The sequence below is a fragment of the Peromyscus maniculatus genome, chromosome 23 (assembly GCF_049852395.1).
Source record: "Peromyscus maniculatus bairdii isolate BWxNUB_F1_BW_parent chromosome 23, HU_Pman_BW_mat_3.1, whole genome shotgun sequence".
Taxonomy (NCBI): Eukaryota; Metazoa; Chordata; class Mammalia; order Rodentia; family Cricetidae; genus Peromyscus; species Peromyscus maniculatus.
Window position 1 is genome coordinate 8,500,867 of NC_134874.1, and position 19,269 is coordinate 8,520,135.

At 52.1% G+C, this 19,269-nt stretch overlaps 1 protein-coding gene and 1 non-coding gene across 2 annotated transcripts in view; one reads left to right on the top strand and one right to left on the bottom strand.

Annotated features, from left to right (window-relative positions):
• Positions 1 to 3,295: 3,295 nt before the first annotated feature.
• Suds3 (SIN3A corepressor complex component SDS3) overlaps positions 3,296 to 19,269 on the bottom strand; it is a 28,833-nt gene continuing 12,859 nt past the window's right edge. Inside the window, exons 7-13 of the mRNA XM_006970815.4 lie at positions 16,235 to 16,330; positions 15,148 to 15,209; positions 14,947 to 14,968; positions 13,814 to 13,919; positions 7,080 to 7,164; positions 3,840 to 3,925; positions 3,296 to 3,752 (exon numbers count right to left, since the gene is read on the bottom strand). Of these exons, the coding sequence (XP_006970877.1) occupies positions 3,728 to 3,752; positions 3,840 to 3,925; positions 7,080 to 7,164; positions 13,814 to 13,919; positions 14,947 to 14,968; positions 15,148 to 15,209; positions 16,235 to 16,330 (482 nt within the window). The 3' untranslated portion in view covers positions 3,296 to 3,727. The remainder of the gene's footprint in view (positions 3,753 to 3,839; positions 3,926 to 7,079; positions 7,165 to 13,813; positions 13,920 to 14,946; positions 14,969 to 15,147; positions 15,210 to 16,234; positions 16,331 to 19,269) is intronic.
• Positions 4,666 to 4,738, top strand: Trnar-acg (transfer RNA arginine (anticodon ACG)). Its single transcript has one exon. It is a non-coding gene; the product is annotated as a tRNA-Arg (tRNA).

Genomic DNA, 19,269 nt, shown 5'->3' on the forward strand with positions numbered 1-19,269 from the left:
TTGGAAACAATGTCGAGATACCAAGTTTAGAGATTTCAAATTACCAGATGAGAAGCAAAATTCTTAAATAAAGAGATTATCTACTAAAAATTCAAGAAAAACATAAAAAATTAAAGAAAAAAATAAGAAGCAGAAAATACTGTGAAAAGGATCCACTCCTCTCCACTGCGCTTAAGAAATAGAATCAGGCCGGGTGGTGGCGGCGGCGGCGGCGGCGGCGGCGGCGGCGGTGGCGGTGGCGGCGCACGCCTTTGATCCCAGCACTCGGGAGGCAGAGGCAGGCGGATCTCTGTGAGTTCGATGCCAGCCTGGTCTACAAAGTGAGTTCCAGGAAAGGCGCAAAGCTCCACAGAGAAACCCTGTCTCGAAAAACAAAACAAAACAAAACAAAACAAAACAAAACAAAAGAAGGAGGAGAAGGAGATGGAGAAGAAGAAATGGAATCAACCTTATCTACGATCACCACCCCCAGCCCCATTTCACTTAAAAAGCCACCCAGTCCTACACAGGGGCTTCACAGAACCAGCAGTTTAACCTGAAGATAAGGATCTGGGGTCTTTCACGGCCCCAGTTACAAGTGTAGAGAAAGCCATCACATTGGCAGTTAGACAAGCATTGAATACTAGTATCCGATGGGAAACACACACCCTGGCTTTGGTTATGGCTACGGAAATCTGGAAGTTGTCAGGGCACTGGCTTGACAAAAGGTGTGGGGGGGATGACACAGAGACATCCCACTGCAGAGGTCGACATTCTAGACTCGTGGCCAGCTAACACTGGAAGAAAACACCCTGATGCTAACAGCATCAGAACTGCCTGGGGTCGGTTGGATTCGAGGTCATCTGCTCTGTGGGGGGTCTATGGAGAGACAAGGACCTTGTGGAGTTCTAACAGTCCCCAGGCTGAAGGCCAGCCTCCTGCTCCTCCAGCATCTATCTGCTTCCCCTTTAAGCCTCTGTCCCTCACTGATGGATCTCTGTCCACAAATAGAGCCCACGAAAACAAGACTGCGGATTTTTCATGTCAAGCGTGACTAAAAAACTCAAGTGTTCTGGGATCTGGAATATTAATTTTCCAAGGCTGTATCTCAAGTCCCCTTCATGGCTTCTAAGGGCACTGGGCAGGCAGTGAAGGTCAAGGTCGTGTCCAAGTATGGCCCCAGATGACCTCTGAAGTTACAGAAGGCAAAGGGGTCCACATTCTGGTCTTAAAGTTACTTCACAAAAGTACAGTGTGGCCACCAGGCAAGGCAGAGGAGACACAGCTTGTTACTGCTCCACCAGAGGAGTGCCCCAACCCACCCCACCCCACCCCCAGCCTCTCCAGATGAAAACACACTTCCGAATGCTGTATAGGAAGGCAAGGAAGGTCACAGCTAAGGAAAAGTGTCCTGACTTACCCCCTTGGTGACAAACACCAAATACATCTAAATGATTTCCGTCATGGGCTCCTGAGCTTTTCAGCAGGGTACTTCCCCAAACCCGAGGGAACTCGGGTGACTGAGTCCACCTATGGAAGCCCCTGCTTATCCTGGGCTTGGTCCACTGCAGTGAGCATGTAATAAGGTGGGGTTCACTGCAGTGAGCATTTAACAATGGGGTTCACTGCAGCGAACATGTAACAATGGGGTTCACTGCAGCGAACATGTAACAATGGGGTTCACTGCAGCGAACATGTAACAATGGGGTTCACTGCAGCAAACTGTAACAATGGGGTCCACTGCAGCGAACATGTAACAGTGGGGTCCACTGCAGTGAGCATGTAACAGTGGGGTCCACTGCAGTGAGCATGTAACAGTGGGGTCCACTGCAGTGAGCATGTAACAATGGGGTCCACTGCAGTGAGCATGTAACAGTGGGGGTCCACTGCAGCAAACATGTAACAATGGGGTTCACTATGGTGAGCATGTAACAGTGGGGTCCACTGCAGCAAACATGTAACAATGGGGTCCACTGCAGCGAACATGTAACAATGGGGTTCACTGCAGCAAGCATGTAACAATGAACATGTAACAAAGTGGGGTTCACTGTAGTAAATATGTAACAAAGGGGCTCACTACAGTGAATATATAACAAAGTGGGGTTCACTGTACTGAACATGAACAAAGTGGGGTTCACTGCGGTGAGCGTGTAACAAAGTGGGGTTCACTGCAGTGAGCGTGTAACAAAGTGGGATTCACTGTGAATATGAACAAAGTGGGGTTCACTGTGGTGAGCGTGCAATGAAGTGGAGCTCATTGTGGTGATCATATTAGCCAAGCTGGGTTCACTGTGAAGACTCTGACAATGTGGGCATCACTGTGGTACCCGTGGTGACAGTGGGTAGAAGGCAGAGAGCAGAGAAGAAACAGACCACTTGGCAACTTTTAATTAATAAACATCATCATTTATCATGGTTTCTTAAAAACTCCAACGTGAGAGAGTGGATATAAATTAAAACAATAGGTCTGTACAAGTCTTTCCTTGGAGTCACAGCCACTACTGTGGCTGGAAACATCAAGAGGCAACATGAACGGAGTCCAAGGGGCTAAGAGCAAAACAGATCACTTGTCAAGACTTCTAAAAGCCGGGCGTGGTGGCGCACGCCTTTAATCCCAGCACTCAGGAGGCAGAGGCAGGCGGATCTCTGAGTTCAAGACCAGCCTGGCCTACACAGAAAAGCCCTGTCTCGGGGTCGGGGGTGGGGGATTCTAAACCGTGGACAGCCTACTGGTAGTCCAGAGGGACGGGGTCAGTTGCTCCAACCTCTTCTTTACACACGGCATGGTGGCAGCTGGAGCACAGAGAATCCCCTGCCCCGCCCCGTGAGTCACGACTCAAGAGAAGCCCAGGCAGGAACGGAGCAGGAACGGAGCGCCATGACAGGTAGCTTCACTGGGGGCACTCGAGGAAAAGCAGAGTTGGTGGCCGCAGCATGACAGGGCTCTCCCTGTCACCAACGTGGGCAAACTGAGGGGAGGTTGGGGTCTGTGGTGGATCCAGTCACATCAGACCGGTTACTGTGCACCCACCTGGCCACCCCGACTAGCAGAGAAAACCCGGACCACAGTGGGGCACGTGATCTTCCAGCCACTGGGAGCCGGAGAGAGGAATTACAAATGGAAATTTCTGAAATTACCACTTCTTCACCCTGAACAGGGACAGGCATGTCTAAATAAATCATGTGCATTCAAGACCATTCAGAGTGGGCTGGCTCTCCAGCGTGTTGGGAATGCGCCATGTTCCCCTCTCCCAGCCCCGTCCACTGTGCAGTCTCCAGGGTGAAGATTGAAGCTCCGGTCACTCAGCAAGGGAGATGAGATGTTACACATCCTTTATTTCTCCAAGAAGGCGGAGCCAAGAGAGCTCTCCTGCCCCACGCTTCCGGGCCTACCGAGGGAAGCAGGCACACAATCCACCCATCAGATCCTGACGGGAAAACACACTCACTGCTCCTCATGGGAGAAAGACCTCAAGACACTCATTAAAAGGAGCTCCCCTTCAAACTCAAAGGAGGGTTTAAAAAAAGGACCAAGTATAAACAAAAAATAATAATAATAATAATAAAATCAAATAAAAAGTAAGGACTAAAAGGCAGGTGGAGGAAACCCCCAATACTCCCGACAGTCAGTCTCTGGCGACTGACTCTGGAAGAAGCCGAGGCAGGAAGAGCGACAGAGATGGAGGTGGCCGGCCGTGTGGGTGCCTTGGAAGACTCCACAGCGCTCTCCATGTCCCAGGCCAAGTAGCTAGTCCCGGTAAGTTAAGAATTTTCTATTAAGAAGAAAACAAAACAAAAATAAAAACCACTCCAGAAAAAGGGTCAAGGGGAGAGGAAGTGCAGAAAGTCAAGCCGCTGACCGCCGGCGGATCACGAAGAGCCCACGCTGCAGCTGGCCCAGGTAGATCCTCATCTTGGTGCTGTCACTGGTCTTCCTCACCCAGATCTGCGGGCACAGGAGAGGGGGGGACGGTGAGACAGGGACCGCTGTGGGGGCTCGGCCAGCACCCACACACCTCAAATGGGGCCGGCTCCATTTCTGCCTTAGTTACCAGGACTCGACTTGGTGACTGCGTTTTCAACACCCAAAAGGCATGCATTCAGGAGCAACTGCTTTTCAAACCCAAGGAAACCCCCCTCATTTTGTCTTCCATTGCTAAAGAGCTGAGGCTGGTCCTCCTGCCTCACCAGCTCCTTGGCCCCTCCTATGGGGTGCAGTATGAAGTACTTCTCTCACAGCAGCCCTGTGGGGGTGCAGTATGAAGTATTTCTCTCACAGCAGCCCTGTGGGGGTGCAGTATGAAGTATTTCTCTCACAGCAGCCCTGTGGGGGTGCAGTATGAAGTATTTCTCTCACAACAGCCCTGTGGGGGTGCAGTATGAAGTATTTCTCCCACAGCAGCCCTGTAGGGGTATAGTATAGGCGCTTCTCTCACAACAGCCCTGTGGGAGGTATACTGTGGGGTGCTTGGCCTCACAACACTTCTTCCTCTCACTGGCTCTCCATGACTTGGATAATTAAATGGCCTGAAGCAAGGTTTGGATCGAAGTCTGCCCTCTGCAGACAGAATTCTTCCCAAATCAGGCTTCAGGTCCAGGTTTCCTCAGTCACGCTTCACGTCTCGTGTGACCACTGAGTGACAGAAAGATGAAGTAGACACGCAGCTTAAAACTGAAACAAATGACGGGCCAGTGGCGCAATGGATAACGCGTCTGACTACGGATCAGAAGATTCTAGGTTCGACTCCTGGCTGGCTCGTCTAGTCCTTTTTCAAGGGGGCTGGAGAGATGGCTCAGAGGTTAAGAGCACCGACTGCTCTTCCAGAGGTCCTGAGTTCAATTCCCAGCAACCACATGGTGGCTCACAACCATCTGTAATGAGATCTGGTGCCCTCCTCTGTATACATAATAAATAAATAAATCTTTAAAAAAAAAAAAAAAAACTGAAACAAGCTAAAAGACCTGAGTGAAGCTGAGCCTCCTGCCAGAGCATCTTAAACAGAAAACTGACCCCACGTGGTGCTGAGCCAGGTTGAGCCAGGCGTCACCACCCTCTGGCCCAACGTGCCCACAAAGGCCAAGCAGGTCCAGGGTTAAGTGATGGTGCATCTGAAAACTGAGCTGGAACCACCCCGAGGACTGAGGGCTGACACTCCATCACCAGGTAGAGCTCTGGTGCCAAGGCTTCATCCCTTTGAGAGACACCTCACTATCACCATTTGCTCTCTGGACCTCACTGACACACTCTGACAGATGTGTGACAAATGTCATGGTCTTCATTAGGGCCTAGAGAGGCCTGTATGCTCTGAAGAGCAGCCCACCATACAATCAAAGGCCTCGGCTGGGGAGCGCCATGTCTTTCTGGTCGACCCCCATTCTGGTGCTGGCTTAGAAGCAACAGTCAAAAACTCAGCCTATTTGAAAATTATAAATTTATAAACTCAAGTTTCATTTGCTTTTGGGATAGCATCTTACAAGGACTCTAATTTGCAGTAAGGCTCGTTAAGGAAGGGAATGGCTCAGTTGCCTTTAGCCTACTGGCTATGGGTGGGATAGGACCTCTGTTGGTCTTTTCTGTGTCGAACACACAGATTGCAAGCCCAGCACCACTCTGAGATCTTTGGCAGCAGTTAACTCTGCAGCTCACACGATTGAGCCTGTATGATAATGAGTATTCAGAGACGGGTAATACCTGGGGGGCACTCACCAACCTAAGACAGAGCGCCTGTGTGGCCTGGGCAGGCATCTCCATGACCGGTAAGGTGACCTGCTGACTTCCCAGGCAACCTAAGTCAGAAGCTCATTTTTCAGTAAAAGGGGGACCTGCAGGGCCTTGGCCCCCGTTTTGGGTAACTGTTGCCTTGCTTGCTGACCTTGACCTTGATATCCTCCCTATGCTAATTCCCTGCCAGGTTCCACCCTCCTGAATGCTTAAGGGAAGTTCCTTGTCTGTGTATCCTGCATAATGGGCATTAACAGCTTAGACGCAAGATTGTAAAACATTGGTAGCCAACTTCTGCCCTCCAGGGTTCTCCCATTGTGCTATAAGCCTGTATTTAAGACCTCTTCCCTCCTTCAATAAACAGCTTTCGGCATTAAAAATAATAATAATAATTAAAAAAAACCCAACTCAGCCTAGGGAAGAATAGCATCCCTCTATCTGAGGCTGTCCCCAACTTCCAGGCAAACTATCACTTTGCAAACCGGTCACATGTGAGGGGGGCATTTTGATTCAGAGGGCTGAGAGATACCAGAGGCTGAAGTTATTTCATAATCCGGTTTCATGAGATTTTCCTACCGTGCACCGGCACAAATCACTAACAGAGGGAGACACAGACAAATGAATTTCTTTGCAGACATTTGTGGGCTGATAAAAGATCAGGCCAAGGCAGCTATTAAAGTTTCAGACTTTTTAAAACTTCTAATAGCATAAGTGAGACACGCTGACACTTTCCTAATAAAGGGCCAGAGGGAGCCAGGGCGTCCCCGCATCCTCGGGTAGCACACTGAGCAGCTTTGGGTCCGGACCTAATCCTGCAGGCCCAACAGCTGGCTGTGCAGAGGCACAGTGGGGCCTGTCAGACTGATGGGCAGCGAGAGCTGCAGGCTGGCAGCACCAGCACCCATTTACCCAGCACTCCCTGGGTGCTGGGCCCTGTGCCGGGTGCCCCACTAAGCCTCAGAGGAGAATCCCCTCCGCTGGTGTGTGCATGAGAAGTTCTACACAAACACCACAACAGGATGAGTCCTCTCCAGAGGCCGTCAGTGTACAGCCACGCCGGGGCACCCGCGCCGGGGCACCCGCGCCGGGGCACCCTGCCTTCTGCCCTCTCCTGATGTCGTCCCCTCAGGGGCTCTGAGCAGCTGCACAGGCGCACATCATGGGCCCCGCAGCACATGGAGCTGCAGGGACTGGCTCAGGCAGGCATAAGGGATCAAGGATGACTGTGTGTGTGGACAGTTCCCCGACAGTGCTGACCCAACCCCCAGAGACGGGACTCCAAAGTGCTTTCGGGGTGGGGCTTTCTGTTTGTCTGTCGAACTTTCCACCCTTCTCAGAGCAGTCTGCTCTCCTCAGGGGGAAGAAATCTGATCCCTACCTCATTGGCTCCCACTGAGCTGATCACACAGCTCAGTTTCTGGTTGTCCTTTGACTCCAGGTAGATGGCTTGGCTCTTGTGGTACCTGCCAAGAACAGGACACAGACAAACAATCAGGAGTGGGAGGAAAACAACAGCACAGTGACAGAAACCGCTACTCTGGAATCTTAGGAACACGTAAGCAAGGAAGAGCGTGGGCTTCAGGAGGCAGACTCACGTCCACCTGGAGACCAGAAGCCTCCAATCCTGTGGATCCAAAACTTACCTTAGCCCCTGTGAAGGGAAACAAAAAGCTCAAGGGAAGGTTGGAGAGCCTGGAATCTGCCTTCTCTCAGGGTTACTGGAGGCTGAACCCAGGACCTATTGTAACCTAGGCAAGTGCTCCACCAGGAGCTGAATCCCAAGGCAAGTGCTCCACCACGGAGCTGAATCCCAAGGCAAGTGCTCCACCACAGAGCTGAATCCCTAGGCAAGTGCTCCACCACGGAGCTGAATCCCAAGGCAAGTGCTCCACCACAGAGCTGAATCCCAAGGCAAGTGCTCCACCACAGAGCTGAATCCCAAGGCAAGTGCTCCACCACGGAGCTGAATCCCAAGGCAAGTGCTCCACCACAGAGCTGAATCCCAAGGCAAGTGCTCCACCACAGAGCTGAATCCCAAGGCAAGTGCTCCACCACAGAGCTGAATCCCAAGGCAAGTGCTCCACCACAGAGCTGAATCCCTAGGCAAGTGCTCCACCACGGAGCTGAATCCCAAGGCAAGTGCTCCACCAGGAGCTGACTCCCAAGGCAAGTGCTCCACCACAGAGCTGAATCCCAAGGCAAGTGCTCCACCACGGAGCTGACTCCCAAGGCAAGTGCTCCACCAGGAGCTGAATCCCAAGGCAAGTGCTCCACCACGGAGCTGACTCCCAAGGCAAGTGGTCCACCAGGAGCTGAATCCCTAGGCAAGTGCTCCACCACGGAGCTGAATCCCAAGGCAAATGCTCCACCACGGAGCTGAATCCCAAGGCAAGTGTTCCACCAGAAGCTGACTCCCAAGGCAAGTGCTCCACCAGGAGCTGACTCCCAAGGCAAGTGCTCCTCCACCAGAAGCTGACTCCCTAGGCAAGTGCTCCACCACAGAGCTGACTCCCAAGGCAAGTGCTCCACCAGGAGCTGACTCCCAAGGCAAGTGCTCCTCCACCAGAAGCTGACTCCCTAGGCAAGTGCTCCACCACAGAGCTGAATCCCAAGGCAAGTGCTCTACAATGGAGCCATAACCCCAGCCCACCTTGTTTTTTTATTTTGAAACAAAGTCTCACTAAGTGCCTAAAGCTGGTCTTGAAAATGCAATCCTCCTGACTCAACCTCCCAAAGTAGCTGGATTATAGGCCTAAGCATGCCCAGTTATAATTTACTTCATTATTGGGACTATATGACCAAATTCAAAGAGTTACAAAACTTGCACTTCCTGGCCTCCCCCAGCACTGCAGAAGGCTGGCCACTCCAACACACACAGGGGTCTGGTGACTGGCTTTCTGCTTGTCCGATTACGACACCAACAAGGACATTTAAACCCCACGGTGGCAAACGGGAAACACCAGGCACAGCTGAAGGTCCCAACACGAGCAGCAGCTAAGGGCTTCTGCCTTGGCCGACGCTGGCTGGGACCGCTGGGAAGGCTGGGAACGGGAGCATCGCGTCAGGGATCCTCATTCTTCCCACCACAGACTCTCTGCCCTGCAGCTCAGCACAGGACCAAGGACAAGGAGGGGGCCAGGCTACAGGCCCAGTGGGACAAAGGGACGAAAGCACAACTGGCTGGGCCCCAGGTCGGCCAGGAGCGTAACCTCTGGCTCGTGCTGGCTACACAAATCCGGCAGAGCCCCCCGGGCTCCATGAACCGCTGCAAAGCATGACCCTGGGCAGGGCACTGCATCTTGCTGGTGTGTCTTTGCGGAAAGAAGCAGCCCATTTCACGGGGCCGATGAGAGAACTACCGCCCAGATACAGGCTGCACGCAGGAGCTGGCTCCGGCCCAGGCTCCATGCACTCTCCACAGGCTCCCGAGTCAATGACCGCCCTGAGAAGAACTCTGCAAGGGTGTGCACCGTAAACAACTGCAGCAGGAGACTGGCTGAGATCCAAGCCTTTATGCTGCGGCCGCTGGCCAGAGAAGCCTCATTATGCTGCACGGGGCTATCCCAAGGCCCACAGCACACATCGACAGCACGAGGGCGCCAGCCATTCACGGCAACCCACACTTCCCTTGGAGTCTCTGCAGCGGGGAAGAGTCAGCGCTCCCTAATCAATGACGGCCTTTGGAAGAGGGAGGCTGGGACCCACGGAGGTTCTAAGGGGACCAGTGATTACGGCGCTAGAAACATGAAACGGAGCACAGCTGGCCAGTCGCTCTAATTCTCCTTTCCAGTACTTCAATAACCAAGGTCACAAGGGAATGCACACGTATCACTAGCCTGGAAGAGCACTCACTATGGAGCTGAGTGAAAACACAATGTCCACTATGGAGTAGCGTGGGTAATAAAACATGTTCACTACATGTGTATTAGACACAAAGAAAAATTGGGGCAAACTTCCATTAAATACAACCTATAAAATATAAATTATGTTGTTATTTTTATTGCATAGCTTTTTTTTTTTTTTGGTTTTTCGAGACAGGGTTTCTCTGTGTAGCTTTGCGCCTTTCCTGGGACTCACTTGGTAGCCCAGGCTGGCCTCGAACTCACAGAGATCCACCTGGCTCTGCCTCCCGAGTGCTGGGATTAAAGGCGTGCGCCACCACCGCCCGGCTATTGCATAGCTTTTACTTCTCTACAATAAACAGGTGTGTGTGTGTGCATGTGAGTGTGCATGTGTGTATGTGTATGTGCACATGTGCCTGTGGAGGCCAGAGGTCAGCACTGGGTGTCCTCGATCATTTTCTGCCTTGTTTCTTTGAGACAGGGTGAGAACTAAACCTGGAACTCTCCAGTTCTGCTAGTCGGGCCGTCACACGAACCCCAGGAATCCTTGTCGCTCTGCCCCAGCACCCAATGATAGGGACATGTGCCATCGAGCCCACATGGGTGCTGGGGACCAAACGCAGGTCCTCACGTTCACACTTTCCCGACTGTGAGTCTCCCCTGCTCAATAAGCACATGTCTTAAGGAAGGAAGGAAGGAAGGAAGAAACAACTCCCTATGAGCCATGCTACTGGAGACAATAAGGACGGAGACAACAGAACCACGAGGTCTGTTGAAATGGCCGGCTCTGGAAGACACCCCAAGAGTTCTCATGAGATGGACTTCGCTCTAGACATCAAGATAAAGGCAGCCACCTGGCCAGCAGCACCTCTGGTCTCCTACCACACAGTGGGGGCCACAGTGTCCTCCACAGCCCTTGGCTGCTCCACAGCCCAGTTGTCCAGGTTTCCAAAACAATTGGCCCCCAGTCTCCAGGGGGTTTCTCACACACCCCAGTGGTCTTGGGGAACTGTTACCCTGGATATCAAACTGATTAAATTCTTTGAATTCTATGGAATTCTTCAGAAAGTTAAGTCCTCAGAAATGATGTGTTCAAATAAGGTTTTCCTCTTAGAGACAAGAGCAACAAACACAGGACAACATTAATACACACTGACCCTGGAGTCGAAGAACCCAGACTGTAGAGGAGAACCGTAGTGAAAATGCGCCTTCCCCGTTAACCCACGGCACAAGCGGTAGGTAGGTCAGCTGCGGAACAGAATACTCCGCGTATGCCTCTGAGACGAGTCCTACATGGCAGACTGGCTCAACACTCATGAAGTCTGACCTGGACCCCAGCTACGACCCAGCAAACCTGGATGCTTACTTTCTGGTCGGTCCCTAGGAGGGACGCGGAGTGGGGAGAGACTGTGTACTACAGGGAATCCTAGTAGTCACATAATAAAATAAACGTTTCCCGAAACCGACCCGCATCACAGCTCCAGAGGCTCCGGGGCTGGAAACAGGTCCTTTAGGACCCGGGGTCAGCTGACAGCTAGAAGGTTCAACCTCCTCAGCACAGGGTGACTCCACCTCTGGCCACATTAGCGGCTCCAGATTTAAAGTGTGTGTGTGTGTGTGTGTGTGTGTGTGTGTGTGTGTGTGTGTGTGTGTGTGGTGGAGGGGGGACGGTTGTAGAAGGGAGTAGAGGGAAGGGGGGGACAGAAAAGCGGGGGAGAAAAAGTGTGCACACCCTGCAGCGCCTTCAGCTAGCTACTTAAAAACCTCGGCTCTTTTCAGAGTGTCTTCTGTGAGGTGTCGTTAGTCTAAATCAAAACCTAAGGCAAACTCATAGCACGGGCTAAAGCACATGAAAGCAGGGGACCGAGGCAAAGTCAGGGATGCAGCTGGGCCATGCCAAAATGGCGCCCTCCTCAGCACTGTACTGCTGACGTCACTGAAGCCCCCAGGAAAAGTGCTTTGCAGAAAGCAGCCCAGCTCTGGAAGGGACATGAGGACTCAGAAGTCATGTCTGCAGAAGAAGGAAGAAGAGCAAACGCAGCTTTCAGAGACAGAGGAACAAAAGCAGAACACCCGGATGGAGATGACAGGCTGGTTCTGGGAGGTGAGACCTCACAGTGGGACTCCCCAAGACCCTTGCAATAAGGACAGGCACTGGACAAGGTAGACCCAGTCGCCAGAGTCTCGACGGGAGCTCTGACTGTGGAAACCAAAGAGGAACAGCACTAAACCCAGAAAGAATTAACAGCACAAGAAACAACTTCGAAATTCAGCGAAAGGGGCGTGTTCGAAAGACTGGCCTGGGGACCCTTCTGTGACACGGGAAGACGGCCGGAAGCTGACAGTTCAAACTCGACTCCTGGGCTAAGAGCACCGGGCACCAGCCGCTGTGGGCCCCTCTTTTAAAAAGAAAATGATTTTACCACATTTTCCTCCTCAAGACACATCTCACGGTCTCAGAATCCAATCCAGGGAGGAGGAGGCCACAGTTACAAAATGAACACACTCTGAAATATCACACTGGCTGCCAGACTCGCAGTTCCGTAGACCATCAGCCATAAATCTCCTCACTCCCAAAGGCCGTCCTCACCTGCGGGCCTCATCTTTAAAGGTTATTTGGTTTTCCTTATTACAAACATTTTTTTACCTCACTTTGCCCCTGGTGCTGCCACCTAGTGGTGAGACACTGTTCTAGACCTTCCGGAGGGCGGCCTGAGAGGAGCCCCTGTGAGGGTCAGGAGTCACTGCAGCAGGCTGACAGGCACTGGAACGGGTGAGACAACCTGTTCAGGCCTGCCTGGATCTCCTCTGCATGCAAGGTTCCACGGCCCAGATTTGGCCGACGGCATACACAAAGTCTGGGGGTAGGGGTCCACATCAGCACGAGCCTTGGTAAATGGGCCCCGCAGGTCAAAGTGACATTGTTGCTGGGAATCTGACCGTCAAACAACATGGCATATCTCTACATTTGTACTGTAGTCGATAGTTCTTCAATTTTGTTTGAGAGAGAATAAACCAAGGTTCATAAGGGGAGGTCAGAGGACACTTCAGGAGTTGGTTCTCACCTTCCAGTGTGGGTTTCAGGGACGAAACCTAGGTCACTAGGTTGGTACAGGCACTCTGACCTGCTTAGCCCCCGGCCAGCCCCAGGACTCGTTTTTATGCGCACACTACAGTTTTATGCAGAGAAGTGAGCATGATGATTTCGGCACCCAGGGTCCTGAGACCACCACGGACAGCGAGGTCAACAAGCTCAAGTGTGACTAACGTGAAGTCACAAGATCACACTATCACTCTCATTTGTCAACTTTTGGCCAAAGAAAAACACTGAAACAAAAGTTATCACAGGCCATTATAAACGGCAGTGACAGAAGCCCTCTGGTGACCCACACCTCCGCCATACAGCCAACAGGAAGTCAGGGTGTACCGTGTCTACCCATGGCGCCTGCCTGCACAGAAACACTGCATAGCAACACAGAAGAGCGGAACTCGGAGACCGCGGAGAAGACGGCAGAGTCAACGGCATCGGATACCTAGGCTGTCTAAGCGGCGTTTGCTGCAGGAATAAATGTAGGGGCTTCTCCAGCCCCTTTCTATTGCTTCCAATGAAAGTCACAGGCAACCCGGGGGCTTCCAATAGCCGCCCTCTACACTAGCCCTGTTTCAGGATCTGCCTTCCCGACGGCACAGCCTGGAACACTTGAAAGCTGGAATAACGTCCGAGAAAAGAAAAGAGCCATCAGATAAAAAGCAACTACCGTGTGAGAAAGCTGCAGTTTTGAGACCCTCGCTAGCCTGGCTAGATCACATCTTTCCTCCTACCACCCGGAGCACACAGAAGAGGGCAGAGCAGACACACACCCCGTCATGGCGACAGGGACAGTTGACACACAGAAGAGGGCAGAGCAGACACACGCACCGTCATGGCGACAGGGACAGCTGTAAACTCTGGCATGAGACAACAACATGGTGCAGGAAGGGGGCTGGCACCCACAGGGCACACCTGGGGGAACACTGCTCTCAGTGACCTCATGAGGCATCCACCAGCTGGCCGCTCACAGTCCTCCAGTGGAATACCACTGAAGACTCTAAATCTGGCCAGAGCCCCAGCAGGTGGACTTGAGCCTCAGCACCAGCAAAAGAAATTAAACAAGTACGTAAAAACATGAGTTGAGAAAATCAATCCTGAGAGAGAGCAGCTCGCGTGACCCCAAACGGCTCTTCTGAGACCACTATGAACGGTCCACACCCCACGCCCCTCCTAACTTACCATCTTTTATCATAGTACAGTTTGCCGTCTTCTATCCGAGCCTCAAACCTCTGGGCTGGAGACTCTGCAGGTGTGGCAGGCAAGTGTTCAGGAGAGGACGGGGAAGCTGGAGGAATCAGAGACACCAAGATGAGGGGCAGACAGTGAACCTGGGCCTGAGCGTGGGGCCCAACAATGACACGCAGTAACAGATACCACCAGAGCGCGCCAACAATCCTGACCAGCAAGTCCTTCAGTTCTATTTAGAGGAAGTCGCTGTGCTGCCTGGGTTGGAACAGCGGCTATTCCCGGGGGCCACTGGCTATTCACAGGCAACCGGTTATTCCTAGGGAGCCATTGCTATTCACAGGGGACCACTGGCTATTCCTAGGAGGCCACTGCTATTCACAGGAGGTCACTGGCTATTCACAGGGGACCACTGCTATTCACAGGGGACCACTGGCTATTCCTAGGAGGCCACTGCTATTCACAGGAGGTCACTGCTATTCACAGGAGGTCACTGGCTATTCACAGGGGACCACTGCTATTCACAGGGGACCACTGGCTATTCCTAGGAGACCACTGCTATTCACAGGAGGTCACTGGTATTGATTACATGAGCATCCGCCATCTGGTGGCCCTTTGTTGCCACACTGATCCTAGACTTAGTGGGTCACCACACTAATCCTAGACTTAGTGTGGATACCAAATCAGCATAGCTCAATCAAAAATTCTTTAATGTCTCAAGGGCCTATGCCCCATCTACTAATGAGGGCTAGGAGCAGCCTGAGGGCCTCACCAGGACCAGACCATCACTGGACTGGTAATGCCGGGGGCTGAGCTCCGGAAAGCCAAGACACTGAATATTCCTATGGCTTCAAGTTCAGAACTGAACGTGGAGCTGAACTTAATGCCTGACATCTACATAGAAGGGAACCTTCAACAGCCAATCAAATGTCTCCTTTATAATAAGTCCTAAGGAAAAGTCGAAGTAACACAGTGGGCCTTAAAAACAGCATGGGAGAGGCACGTTTATGACTCCCGTCGCTTTTCATGACTTCTCGCAGGCACATAATGAGCAACTGACTCTTGAAAATCCCACGCGCTTTCCCACTGACAGGACACAAAGACCGGCAATGTCATCAAGCACTCACCTGGTCTCTTGGGTGACTTAAGCTGTAGGAAGAATAACAACAAAAAAGTCTCAGAGAAAATCGTTTTAGAAGCAACTTCAAGTGTCAGAGATGTCGTGGTGACTTAGCAGGTGACAGGGAACAAAGTGACACGGAACAAAGTGACACAGGAAGTTACGTCAAGTGTGAGCTTCCAGATGCATCCAAAGTATCCAACTGTACCTTGTTCAACGTCCTCAGATCCTCCATGATCTGCTCGTCCGTTAACAAGTAGTTGAGCTGAGGTGTGGAGAGTTAAAGGAACATGCTGGAAACGCACGGCTTCCGAGGAGACAGAGGCACACAACGCTCCTGGCGCTTTGGGACTGGCGAGGCCCGGGCTAAGTAAATGCTGTAAGAGCTTGCCCTTTAAAAAGTTGACTCAGGCTAGATATTGTGGTCACCAGGCACAGTGAAGAACTCAACATTCCCCCACCCTACAAGCTGCTCTGAAGGGAAGCTGTTCACCAGATGTCAGCAGCGGTGAGACACAGGGAGCAGGTGACAATTTCACCTCGGTTTGGAAAACACTGCTGCCCCAAAGTGACTGAAATCACGCTGTGAAGGTGAAGGGGCCTGGAGTGCGCCCTCTGCTGGTGGCACATAAGTATAGACCCACTCTGGAAAACTAGCTGCTCTAGGCTGGCCCACTGGCCACGTCTATGGCCAGCCAGCTTCTTTCTATGAACATCTTACCTACTTTGGGTACAGTCCACAACCCACTAGTAGAGGAAGGTAACTGGTAGACCACGGCAGTCCACAACCCACTAGTAGAAGAAGGTAACTGGTAGACCACGGCAGTTCACAACCCACTAGTAGAGGAAGGTAACTGGTAGACCACGGCAGTCCACAACCCACTAGTAGAGGAAGGTAACTGGTAGACCACGGCAGTCCACAACCCACTAGTGTAGTGCAGGTAAGTGGGTAGACCACAACAGTCTGCAGTCCACTAGTGCAGAGGTGGGGAACTGGGACCTCAACAGGCGTCTGTCCTTAATTTACACATCTCACTGTAAGCTGCCCCTACCTAAAAAGGAGCGCTAAAACAAGGCTTTTTCCAACAGAGTATCTTTCCACATAATCATTTCCTCCCACAAAAAGCAATAGTTGAAGACTCCAGTGGGAAATGGCAACCCAAGCTGTGGGTAAATACTTCCCATATGCTTTCCACCCAGTACTACTGCTATTTTGTGGGATGATGGCCCTATATGTGCTATCGAGTGGGTAAACAAAGGATGTGATATGATTCAAGCTTGGCGCAAATGGATATCGGGAGCCGGTTTTCTCCTCTTGTCTGGAATGGGGACAGGATCGTTTGGTCGCCTCCGCAACTTTCTGGTCATGATGGGTTTCACTTCCATAGAATCTGTGGCAAGAATGGAAATGGGTGACTCTATCCAAGTGCCCCTGAAGCCAGCTGGAGTCCCCGTAGTATAGGAGTGTCTGTCCCAGGGCCACCCCACCACAGCTGTGTGACTGAGCATGCTTTGTCTACACACAGGCCCAGCCAGATGCCCAGCTACAGGGTCTGTGCTTCCCTGAGTCAGGCTAGCTGAGTTAGGTATACTCCAGCCCAAGACCCCAGCATTATAGCTAATGCAGCCTTCCTCCGGCATCCTCAAACCCTAGGGGACTCCTCCTTTCCCTCTACCTGGGAACCCACAGTCGTAGGCTATGGGACTGGAAGGGAGCTCGGGATGAGCAGGTGCCGCATCTCTGCTGCTCCCGCAGCGGCTGGGTGCTGAAGCTCTTGGGGCCACTGACCACAGCCAAGGTTTTTATATGAGATCTTCACTTAAACTCCCAACTTCCTTCTTTCCTAACCCTTGGGAGCCACCTGAGGTGAAGACAGGGAATAGGACCAACTTTCCTACTGGACCTCCTCTGGATGAGGCTGCAGTGGATCGACTCCACACCGGGAAATCAATCTCTCCTCCCCCAGTAGCAGCCACGCCCCCCCAGAGGGATGGGCCAGCCAGGCCACCACAGTCTAGATCTGCCCACAGTTCTGTTTCTCACAGCAGCCAGAGCTGCTGCTACTCAAGGGCTTCAACACCAGCTTCCTGTGAGCTTGGCCAGTGAGCCCGAGAGTTCAGCACGGGCACCACAGAAAATCCAAGGCTGGAGAGATGGCTCGGCAGTTAAGCGCACTGGCTGCCCTTCCAGAGGACCAGGGTTCAATTCCCAGCACCCACACGGCAGCTCACAACTGTCTGTAACTCCTCCAGTTTCAGGGCATCTGATACCCTCACACAGATATGAATGCAGGCAAAACACCAATGCAAATAATAAAAATAAATAAATCATTAAAAATGTTAAAAAAAAAAAACCGAACTCCCAGAACCGAAGCTCAGACTATGGAGTATGACACCACACAGAGAAGACACCCGAGCAGGTCAACATGCCTCAGTCATGTGTGGGGCTCCAAAGACCTAATCCAACCGCCTCCGATTAGAAGGCTCCCTGGCTTCTGTGGGGAGAGAGGCGCCACCTGCATCCCCCTGGACAGGCCACAGGCCTCTCTAACCATCTCCTACCTGCCCTTACTAGTCCAGTCCTTCCAATCCACTCGCCAGGAAACCTGCTGGACACGGGAACCCCAAGCAGAGACCACGGAAGACATGGCGGGTCCTAGGGAGAATCTCGAGCACCTCCCTAGAGGGACTCCTGCCCTCGGCACTGCTTGGCACAGCCACGGCCTTTGTTCTGAGCTCCCGGGGCAACTCGCTCCCGTCCTGCCCCACCCCCAGCTGCAGCTCAAGCTTCCCTCCGACATACTTTAGCCATAAAGCGGTCTTCCTCTAAGTGGAGTCAAGGGAGCGGGCTAACCCCAAAGAAGCAGGGGCAGAAAGACTGGCTGAGCACAGGCTGGGAGACAGGGAGGGAGGGGGAGAGAAGGAGGGAGCCGAGGAGGAGGAGGGGGTCACTGTGAAGTTCCAGCTTGATGAGGGGAATGAGTTCTGGGGTCCCACTGCACAGCACTGACTATAATTAACTATAGAATACTGAGTGTTTCAAAACAGTCAGCAGAACCCAAGGTTTTTTTTTAATGTTTTCACCATAGGAAAATGATAAATAAGGCCGGTAAGAAGGCTCAGTTGGTGAGGGATGTAACCCAGTGGTAGAGCACTGGTTCTTGAGGTGAAAAAAAAAAAATCACAATTTGTCTAGCTATTGGGAAGAAAAAGAGCGGCAAACATTTGAAACATACACTCCAGCTGAGGCTTGCGGCAGACAGGGAGTCAACATGGGGCCCCACTGGAGGGAGGCCCAGCCACCTCCACCTCCGGAGGCTGCCAAGCTCTCCCACTCTGTCACAAGTCACTGCTGCAGGAGGGACCACAGTGGAGGGGGAGAGCAAGGCACTGAGAATCAACACCAGGTGTCATGGCAGGAACGAAGAGACCAGCATTGCCCAGGATAAGGGGCTGACGTTTAGATGGAGCCCACCCACCAAGTCAAGACATCGTCTCTGCACATAGCTTCCTACACAGCCCTTGCCCCGACTTCCGAAGCCCCCTTTCACTGGAACATTAGGTGCTGTCTCGTACAACCACATTAAAACGAGCCTGTCACATCTTTACCTCGCCTGAAACCCTAAGGTGTGGCAGCTCAGTCATCCGGGAGCTATCCAAATACAAACTCCGCCAGGCCAGAGCAGCCAGCAGCCTGACTCTCCTGACTCGGGGGTGTGGAAGGAGTCAGCCTAATGCAATTAGGAGAACAGGCTTGAAGTCAGAGAGGCTGGGGCTTAAGTACTAGCTAGCTGGCTTCCTTGGGGACTTGGGGCAAATGGCTGTTACTTGTGAGTCAGTTCCACCACCATTTATAAACCTGGAAATGACACCCAAATCAAGCGAAACTGTGCAACTAGACAAGGCTGCCAGGTGTCTGCCGTGTGCCAGCCAACCCTCCAGACAGTCCATCCTCCCTCACCAGGTAAGATAACTCCCCACAGGAAGAGGCCTGTGACTGAACGGGGCTATCCCAGCGTGTGGGTCTACAGAGGTGCAATCCAGGCCTCACAGGCAGCAACAGACTTCTACCTTGACATTATGATCACTCACAGCACCAGCTACAAAGCCAGGATTCCTACATCTACAAAGCCAGGATTCCTACATCAAATCCACAGCTTTTATTGAGATCATGTGTGGCTTCCAACAAGGGCTTGAGGGCTAGAAGATACCCGAGTGAGCCAGTGTCTGGAAAAACATCAAAAAGCCAAGTGGCAATGGAACAGCTGACTAATGAAAAGAAAAGCAAATTAAAAATGATCTGGGGCTGGAGAGATGGCTCAGCCATTAA